Source organism: Zingiber officinale, chromosome 7B (genome assembly GCF_018446385.1).
Source record: "Zingiber officinale cultivar Zhangliang chromosome 7B, Zo_v1.1, whole genome shotgun sequence".
NCBI classification, from domain to species: domain Eukaryota; kingdom Viridiplantae; phylum Streptophyta; class Magnoliopsida; order Zingiberales; family Zingiberaceae; genus Zingiber; species Zingiber officinale.
The window spans coordinates 105,233,848-105,243,904 of record NC_055999.1 but is presented as its reverse complement, the minus strand read 5'-3'; the positions used below and the strand labels follow the sequence as shown (position 1 = coordinate 105,243,904).

Genomic DNA, 10,057 nt, shown 5'->3' with positions numbered 1-10,057 from the left:
TAATCAAAGAGCAAGGCCCGTAGATCCTGATCGGGAAGTGGTACTGCAAGTCTATGATCAGGGAGTTGTGTCCCAAGTGTATGAGTGGGGAGCTGTGCCCCTAGAGTATGAGCGGGGAGCTGTGTCCCAAGTGTATGAGCGGGGAGCTGGACCCCTAGTGTCCGATCAGAAATTGAAGTCTCTAGTCTTTGATCAAGGAACTAGGCTCTTACTCTTTTATCAGGGAAATATAACAGTTCCTATAATCGTAAAAAGAGAGCAGAGCTCGTAGCGTACCTGATCAGGAAGTCGTGCCAACCAGCTAAGGGTCTGTCTCGGTCCCTTAACTCCCAAATACCCGTGGAGTCAGGGAAAAAACATAACTGAAAAACTAACTTGTCAGCCAGCTGAAGCTCCACTCGATCCCTCGACTCCCGAATACCGGTGGAGTGAGGATAAAATATAATATATGCGTCGAAATCCTCCAGGATTGTGATAATGGCAGAGAACCTCCCGACGTCGTCCATCTTCACGTTTTGCGACAGGTTGTTGTGTTCCCACAGACGGCACCAAATTTGATCCGGTCCGGAAGCTGAGTCAGACGGACCGTCGGGGGAGGTGGATGGGATGTTGACTGGAGTCGCGACGTCCCGGTGGGGGGGTATGCTGAGATGGCCTTCGTGTTGACCGAGTCTTCAAAAGTCTTCTGGTCAACGCTACCTGCAGCCAGTGACCGGGTTGGCCCGGGCCCCGGTACCCCGAGTCTCAAGGTGGATCCAACGAATATATGAGTAACTGGCTAATGATATAATAATGAAATAAATAAGGGGTGAGTACGGAAAACGTACCCTGGCCCAGGGGGGCGCCCTCGGATGGGACGCGGCTCGAGTTGTCACGACCCGGAAGAGCAGATGACTCTGATCAGGCTGGAGAGCTGGATCTAACGACGCAGAGCCGAACGCGGTGCGGAACCAGAAGATGAGTTGCAGGTCTGGCTAAAACACCGACATGCAGGCCGGAAAACAAGATCGGCATGCAGACCGGGACACTGGGTCGGCACACAGGCCGGAAAATAAGATCGGCACACAGGCCAGGACACTACACCGACACGCAAGCCGGGAAACTAAATCGGCACATAGGCCGGGAAATGGATTTCGGCACGCAGGCCGGGATATAAAATAATACAAAGGTCGGGATACAACCGTGGCACACAGATCGGTACTCCATTGCGGCTCGAATGTCGACACATAATAGCGATACGAAGAGCGGGACACAGTGGCTCGATGGCCTACACATAGCAACGGTCGAATCGGCACCGGAAGCGGCGACAATGACAGTGGAGAGGCCGGAGTCGGCTGTATCGACGTCGAAAGGTGGCTGAATGAGCATCGGAGGAGATGGATAGTGGTGAGGGGAAGAGGGCAGCTGTGGTGTGACAAGAGGGAGAAGAGGGCGGCTGCTGGTTGATAACCATGATTTTACTGCATTATTCTGATTCATATATGCATGATTTGATGTTGATTTCATAGGTTAAAATCATGGTTACATCACATTTTGTGCATTGTGTATATTTTTGGACTTAATTATAAATTACTTTATTTTTATATTATTTGATGCTAATATTTGATTATTATTTTGTAGGCATCAAAGAATCTTGAATTTGGATCTATTTGGACCGAAATTGGGCTCGAATCGGAGTTCAAACAAGAAGATCAAGCTTTGGAGCATTATGGGCCGTTTATCAAGAATAGGACAGATTTGGACCATCCGTTGAAGATCTGGCCGATCCAACTTAATGGGGAGCAGATCTGAGCCATTGATGAAGATCCAGAAGTTTTGATGCAGATCTGAGTTCATCTAGCTATTGATCCAGCCCGACTTAATCTGAACCGTTTATTGAAAACTAGGCGGATCTGGGTCATCCAGTGATGATCTGATCGATCCGACCTACGGGAGAGTAGATCCAGACCTTAGATCCACATCAGTACCTTCGGATCAGATTTTGGATGACTTTTTACCATTGATTTAGCCCAGAATCAATCTTAGCCGTCGGTTCAAATCTGAGATCTGTTTAAATGAGAAGCTACAGTGCTTTGTGTTCGTCGTCGATCCCCTTCACACAGCTCAGTCCCGGCGCACGTCTTCCAGTGGATTTCGGCCCCGATTCTTTCTCCAATCGATCTTCTCAAGCTTCTACCTCAGTGATAATTTATACGGCAGCTCATCCCGATCATCTGGAGCCTCCGGTGGGTGTTTCTTCCGGCGAATTTTGCATTTCTGTTCTTCTCTGTTCCAGCGCCGATTTGGTGGTCTTCCAATCGGCGACTCCGATTCCCATCAGAGACGCTTGGAGGTGGTCCGCCGGCGTTCCTGAGCTTCATCTGATGCCCATCCGCAATCCACAGTGCTCATTCCGATCCAGAGTTTCAGATTTGCAAATTTCCAGCATTTTTCGGCACTTGAGTGGGTTCCGGGTTATTCTTAGCTCGCCGGGGGTGGTCCGTCGGTGTAGCTGAACCTTCCTCGAGCTGATACGCTACTGAGAGTATTCATTGAGGTCCGAAATTGGGTGGTTTCGATTTTGGCACTCTTGTGTGACGGCAAGAGTGTGAGGTTTGGTGAGATTGGTTGCGAGTTGGATTGGTTAGGGTTTAGTTCACTTTTATTATTGTTTTGTAACTTTGAACAGATTACTTTTATGTTTTGTTATATTTTTATGCAAGTAGTTAGCATTTCTTTCCTTGTTGAAGCTTAGTTTAAGTTTTATTTATGCTTGGTTAATTGTTTAGTGTTTAAGTGCTAAATTAGGTTTACATCTTGCTTTAGATCAGATTTATTTGAGTCTCGTAATTTCATCCTTAGTTTGATGTGTGTTGATGGATTTATCACAACGTAATGTGACAATGCGTAATGATTTATTCATTGGCACATAGTTATGCATGTTTCACTCTTGCTTTAGATTAATTTCTTAATTGCTGTGTTTTTCCTTTATAGATTTATATTCAAAGCAATTCAACTCCCCCAACTCCATTTTTATATCGAAAACCCCAAAAATAAGAATAAAAAGACAATCCTAAATTACATTCTACCGTTAGTTCCTCGGATCGATCATGAGCTCGTTACTACAACATTATTGTTTGATTAAGGGGTTCAGTAAAAATACATTTATATAATTTGATTAGCGGATGTGACAGATTCGCTCCATCACTGGTGCCGGCTGATGGGCTCAGGTGGGTAGGAGGGCGATGCCGAGTTCGTCTGATGGTGGCACCGTAAGGAAGCACTAAGCTCCTCTTCCCGGTTGCGGCGGATGCGGCGAGAGGAGCAGGAGAGGAACTGAGGTGGCGGCCGGCGTCGGAGTGAGCGCCGGCAAGGAGCGCGAGAGGGAGAGGAAGGAGGATGCTTAGTTCCTATGGGCGGCGCCGTGCACACACGAGCCAACCTCCCTCTCAGCTTGACGTGGTCTGTTCGCGAGAGAAGAAATAGAGAGGGAGAGGAGGCATCGTCCGGAAGGAGAAGAAGAGAAGAGGACAGCCGGAGGCTGGCGTCGCGCCGGCGAGTAGCGTCCGAGGACGAAGATGATGTCTTCTCCTCCCTTTTTTCTTGGCGGCAAACAGAAAGCAAGGAGAAGAGAGGAAGAAGGAGGCTAGGGCTGGCGTCGCGAGGAGAAGAGGGAAAAAGAGCTAGAGGAAAAGGTGGTGGCCGGAAACCAGCGCCGGCGAGGCGCGCATGAGAAGGAGGTAGAAGGAGAAGTTGGCGGCGGAAAAAACCCATCCACGAAGCCCACCCCCCTAAAATCACTTTCTCACTTTTCCTTAATACCCTAGCAGTAAAAGGACCCCTTTGCCCCTCTCCTTCCTTCAATCTCCTCTTCTGCCCCTCTGCCCAAACCGTATCCGTAACAATCCTTCGCATCACATATTCAACGAAATATTTTAACTGTTAATAATTAATTTTTTAAAAAATATATTTTTTATATCTTTTAAAGCGACAATGTCATGACGGACGTGCCCTCGGTCACAAGGCAATGAGTACTTGTGATCTTATCCAATTGTGTTTAATAGATTTTGAATCGAATAATAGATTTGAGTCCACAAAAAATTAAGTAAACGGAACAGAAGTGGCCAAATAATTAAAGAATTTGTGTTCACTATTTTATTCCGAATGTCAAGGATTTGATTACTAAAAATAAATAATGCGACAAGGAGAGCTAGACAAACAACTTTTCAGAAGACTTTTCTAGAGCAGTCCGACAACTCCAATCTTATTTTTATTATCTTTATATATATAGTTTTTGTCTTTATCATGAAGCTCTTACGATTTGTTTTATTTTTTCTTCAAGTTTCCTTCTTTAATTTTGTCCTTATTGCATATAAAAACTCCTGTAAAAGAAATGAATACCGAATTATCGATACGAGGTCCCAAAAACCATGCATATTAAACAACTTAGGTTAGAAATTGAAATAGTTTTAAAATATATTATCATGTTTGTTATACTCACTTACTAACATCATCAAAAACTTCTTAAAATTATTCAAGGTTATATCTGACAATTTTAAACATCTCGTAAATAGATCAAATCAAATTCATTAAATTTGTTATACTTACTCAAAATTTAAGATCAATTGATTGACGGTGATAAATTTATAACAGTCGGATAGAAAATTTATAAAAAGTTCATAGTAGACTTGACAAGATCAATTGATTGTGGATAACTGTAATTCACATGTAGAGTGAACGAAAAGTACGATGAAAATTAAATATGTAATTTAGTAAATATACAATTTAAGGATGAGGCGATTAAATAGAGTCACTCGTTTTAACGCGGACGGCCGCGAGGCTGTCGCATCGAATTAAAACTCTGCCAGCGTATACTTGTCCGTCGGTTCCGCATTGAATGCAAATCTCACTCACTACTGAATCATTATGATTATTATGCGCGGCAGAGTAGAAGAAGTGCATACGGTCGAAACCCACTGAAAGAAGAGTAAGAACATCAAGCCAAACAATGAGAAGCATGCAATGCACGTCGTAATCCTGATCGATAATCTTGCCGTTAATACACGAGCTAGCTTGAGGACGATGACCATGGACGAGAAACTGCTAACCAACTATATATAAATAAAGATGACAAGAGAGGGAGAGAGAGAGAGGGGGCGTAAGGGGAGTTATTACAGCAGCTTGACCACCTCGGGGATGTCCACGGGGTAGCGGTGGATGCACTCCGTCCACGGGCCGTCGACCGGCGTCGAGACGGAGCGTAGGCAGCGCCATACGGCGCTGTTGCACTTGAAGCCGCTGCCGAAGCCGATCATCCAGATGCGGTCGCCGCGGCGCATGCGGCCCTTGGCTTCGATGTACCCCAGCTCGTACCAGAGCGAGCTGCTGGAGGTGTTGCCGAAGCGGTGCAGCGCCATGCGCGACGCCTCGACGTTGTCGGGAGACAGCCGCAGGCTGCGCTGGAGCTCGTCGATGACGGCTCTCCCGCCGGCGTGGATGCAGAAGTGCTCGAAGGCGCGCTTGAAGTCGGGGATGTAAGGCTTCCACCCGGGGCGCGCCGCGCCCATCAAGCGGCGAGCGACGAGGCTCGCCAGGAAGCGGAGCTGCTCCGTCACCGGCAGCACGAGAGGACCCACCGTCGTGATGTTGGTCCGCAGGGCCTCGCCGGCGATGGCCATGAGGTCCTTGGAGAGGTTGATCCCGGAGTTGCCGTCGCGGTCCTCCTCCTCGTAGACGCAGCGGTAGGCCTGGTCGTCGGCTCCTTTATGGGAGCGCACCACGTGGAGCAGCCGGTACTTGGCGCGCCCGCGATCCCTCCGGCAGTTGGAGAGCAGGAGCGCGGCGGCTCCCATCCGGAAGAGGCAGTTGGGGAGCAGCATCGACCGTTCGTTTCCGGCGTAGTAGTTGGGCGTGATGATCTCGGTGGAGACGACGAGGGCGTAGGAATTGGGATGGGCCTGGAGGAGGTCGCGCGCGAGGTCGATGGAGATCAGCCCCGCGCTGCAGCCCATGCCGGAGAGGTTGAAGCTGAGGATGTTGCTGCGCAGTTTGTACTTGTTCACCACCATGGCCGACAGCGACGGCGTGGGGGAGAAGAGACTGCAGTTGACGACGAGTATGTCGATGTCCTTGGGCTTAAGCCCGGTCTTGGCGATCAGCTCGTCGACGGCGGAGAAGATGACGAGCTCGGCCTCGGCGCGGGCCGCCTCCAGAGAGGCGCGCGGGGGTATGTAATGGTTGGCCGGCGGGAGGCACGTCTCCTCGCCGAGGCCGGAGCGCTCCAGAATGCGCACCTGGAACCGGACGCTCTTCTCGTTGAAGAAGGGCATGAGGCGGGCGTGCTCCAGGAAGGTGGAGAAGGGCACCCGGCAGTTGCTAGTGGGACGGAAGCAGGCGAAGTCCACCAGGTAAACCGGGCGCGGCCGCGACATCAAGTAGGCGGTGCCGACGAGGACGAGGACGAAGAAAGTGGACAGCGTGTGCACGGCGGTGATGCCGAGGGCTCGCCAGAGCGCCACCAGCTCGGCCGGATCCTGCTTCAGGACTTCGAGCAGGAAGCCCGCCATGACCGGAACCAGGAGCAAGGTCACCAAGTGGTTCGCCAGGTACTGGTACCCCAGTTTCACGTACTTAAGCTTCACCGAGCTCAAGAACTCCGGCCGGACCTCCGACGACGGCATACTATATATAGATTCCGATCGATCGATCGATCGAGCTTCACTGACACTAGTACTCGCTTAGCGAGCAGGGAATTAAGGAGGTGGTTGATATATATAGAGAGATTTGTGTTTAATTGTGAGAGGATCTAGCTAGCCATAGCCATGAATGCGAGTAGGTTGGCAGGTAGTAGGTTGAACTTCAAATTGCGGCCCGGGCCCACCACCCGCCGATCGATATTAAAACCTACTAAAGTTTGTCTCCCTGTAGTTCGGATCTGGACACTTGCCGCATATTAATTTTATATACATATATAGATATATAACGGAACGGTATGATTATGATAGATCCGTATGTTGGATTTCTATGCTAAAACGGGCGTGACCATCCTGCCACTGGACATGTGCGCAGCCAGATCGACTCGTGGACGGGCCGACATGTAAACGATCGTTTTGTTCTAATGAATGATCGGTTAGATGTAGTCTTCGTATAACTAATTATTAACCCTACACGTATTGATGTAGAAACAGTGCCGTACCTGTATTTGACGGGGCCCGAAGCGAAAATAAAAAGTGATCTTTTATCGATAAATAATTGTAATATTCAATTTGCAACTAATAAATACATAAAATACACAAATAAACCAAAAATACTATATTACATCAATAAAAAGTTAACAAATATTTGAAATAATTACATAAACACTACTCGTCTAGCTGTTTTAGAGGCAAAAATATTTATCAAATCTGCATAATCTAATTGCCGGACTATTTCTTTCTCAATCGATAACATTGCTAGCCCATTTAGTCTATCCTGTGACATTGTTGATCGAAGATAATTCTTGATTAACTTCAACTTCGAGAAACTTCTTTCTGCCGATGCAACGGTTACTGGTATGGTTAACAAAATCTTATAGGCAATATAAGTATTTGGAAATAAACCATTTAGTTTTGCCAGACATTGTAGCATATCAATTGCTCTTTTTTCATTTGTTAAATAGCACCTCACGACCGTCAACTCTGAATACAACTCATCACCATTAATGTCTGAACGTCCATCGTGACTCAAAAATTGTTGAAGCTCCATACAAGACTTCATCAAGCTAGTTAAAGGCTCATTCTTTAACTTCTCCAAATTCAATAAAAACCCAAAAATCTCTTCATATTGTTTAAATTGTTCAAATCGAACTTGAAGAGAAGATCGAGCTTGATCAATTATAAATAGAAAATATTCAACTCTAAAAGACTCTTCACCTGATCGTGTTACATTATCATTGTCACTTTCATCAAATTGTTTCTTTCTTCGAATGATGCGTTTTTCTCGAAATGTAGGTTCAATCCCCATTTCACTTGCCATTTGTTTAGCTTCATTCATGGAACTAGCAAACCCTTCATCTCTAAACTCATCAAGAAATTGAACAAGTCCTTGTAACAGATTGATTGCAATATCAATATCCATATCTTCAGATTGAATAAACTTACTCACGGTATTTATTGCTCGTAACAAGTTATACCAGATTACTATTCCAAGCAAGAACTCAAAACTCTCAAGATCATATAGGGCTAAGGTCTCAGCATCACTCTTTGTTTTAGAATCTTCAGCAACTTCTGCCAAATCAAGTAAAGCATCTCTTATATGTACAATTTGCTCTTTTATGGCTTTCACACTTTCAACATGACTTTCCCAACGGGTATGTGACAATGGCTTAACAGTCAAACCAGGCACCTTATCTTTAAAAATTTTCCATCTCTTTGTAGAGGAAGAAAACAATGTGTAGATGCGTTGCACCACTCCAAAGAAAGACTTGGCTTTAGGACAACATTCCACCATATCAACTAAGGCCAAATTAAGACTATGACAACCACACGGTGTATAAAAAGCTCTAGGATTTATTTCAAGCAATCTTTTTTGTACACCTTTGTGTCTTCCACTCATGTTAGATCCGTTGTCATACCCCTGTCCTCTTATGTCATCAATGTCAAGCCCAACTCTAGTTAACGCATTCATAAGTTCACTTAATAACCCAAGACCTGATGTGTCATCCACCTTCAAAAACTCAACCCAATATTCTTCTACTTTTGGTGTGTCTGTTGAATCATCCAAGCATCGTAGCACTAGAGACATTTGTTCTTGATGACTCGCATCTGGAGTACAATCAAGTATTACTGAAAAATATTTTGCATGTTTAACTTTTGCAATGATTGACCTTTTCACTTCATTTGCCAAAGTTTCTATCAATTCATTCTGAATTTTGGGACTAAAATATGTATATTGAGATTCCCTTGCTTCACAACGCCGAACATGCTCTTCCATCACTGGATCAAACTCAGCAACCATTTCTATCATTTGCAAAAATAGCCCATTATTCTCGACATAAAGTTTCTCATCATCCCCTCGAAAGGCCAAAGTATTTTTAGCAAGTGTTTTCACAATGGAGATTATTCTTGTTAACACTTGCCTCCAATGTTGTCTTTCTTTGTTGATTTGAAGTTGCATACTGTAATCAATTGTTTGATTTTTTTTCAGCCTCTTTTCTGATTCAACCCAAGCAATCATGCAATCCATATGATCTCTACTAGCTTCATGTTGTTTAAGACTTCTATGTATATTACGCCAGTCTTTGTATCCATCATTACCCAGATTCCCCATTCTACTCATCATTTGTTCAGTCTTGAACAACTTGCAACAGAAGCAAAATATTTTATCCAATGAAATAGAATATACAAGCCATCTTCTATCTATTGTTTGTCCATTTGTCATTACCCGTGTATAATGCGATGAATCAAAATGTCTATTGTTACTATCCTTAGGAAACAAAAAATCATTCACTCTTTTTGGACCCATTTCTATTAAGTAATCTCTCAATTTTTGACTGATGTTATTCCAATTTTCAGGATCCTGCAAATTCAGAGTTGAATCTAATTTTTCATGTTGAGAGTCTTCTTCTAAGTTTTCATTCGACTCGATGAAATTGGCAGCCTCAACCAATTCCTCATTTTCATTGTGACTTTGTTCTTCAATCACCAAATTATCCACTAATTCCTCTCTTTCTATTCTGCTACTTCTTCTAAAATATTTGTTAATATCACCGGCTTGACTTTGAATTAATGCCTCCTCTCTTTGTTTCATTTTTCTCTTTTGAGCTCCAAACATATATTTAGGAGGCATTTTTAATATTCTTTTATTATACCTGCAAGGTATTAAAATTAAATATCAACTCAATAATTCATGTCTACATTCAAGAGTAACAATATATTATGTTAGATTTTTTTGGATAGTTTTCTGATAAAAAATTGATTAAATCAAACGACATTTAATAAGAAGAGGCAGCTACAATTAACTGACAATGTATATAAGAATACTATTGGACTAATTTCAAATTTTCAATGAATAAGAAAACACATTATCTTACAATTTACAT

At 44.3% G+C, this 10,057-nt stretch overlaps 2 protein-coding genes across 2 annotated transcripts; both read right to left on the bottom strand.

Moving 5' to 3' along the window:
* Window positions 1-4,988: 4,988 nt before the first annotated feature.
* On the bottom strand, window positions 4,989-6,735 carry LOC122006698 (3-ketoacyl-CoA synthase 6-like). Its single transcript, XM_042562291.1, has one exon. The coding sequence runs from the start codon at window positions 6,657-6,659 to the stop codon at window positions 5,151-5,153; it is 1,509 nt and encodes a 502-aa protein (XP_042418225.1). The 5' UTR covers window positions 6,660-6,735; the 3' UTR covers window positions 4,989-5,150.
* Window positions 6,736-7,444: 709 nt separating this feature from the next.
* LOC122004641 (zinc finger MYM-type protein 1-like) lies at window positions 7,445-9,765 on the bottom strand. The gene is made up of 3 exons (XM_042559495.1): window positions 8,843-9,765; window positions 7,640-8,626; window positions 7,445-7,526 (listed from the first exon to the last, which is right to left on the bottom strand). The coding sequence occupies exons 1-3, from the start codon at window positions 9,763-9,765 to the stop codon at window positions 7,445-7,447; spliced, it is 1,992 nt and encodes a 663-aa protein (XP_042415429.1).
* Between the last annotated feature and the right edge of the window lie 292 nt (window positions 9,766-10,057).

Bases quoted from the DNA above. Each gene is read 5' to 3' on its own strand.
- LOC122006698 (XM_042562291.1), bottom strand. From the start codon at position 6,659: ATGCCGTCGTCGGAGGTCCGGCCGGAGTTCTTGAGCTCGGTGAAGCTT.
- LOC122004641 (XM_042559495.1), bottom strand. From the start codon at position 9,765: ATGAAACAAAGAGAGGAGGCATTAATTCAAAGTCAAGCCGGTGATATT. The intron at 8,627-8,842 runs GTCAATCATTGC...TGCGTTAACTAG, and splicing joins TTGGCAAATGAAGTGAAAAG to AGTTGGGCTTGACATTGATG. The intron at 7,527-7,639 runs GTGCTATTTAAC...TAACCATACCAG, and splicing joins TCAGAGTTGACGGTCGTGAG to TAACCGTTGCATCGGCAGAA.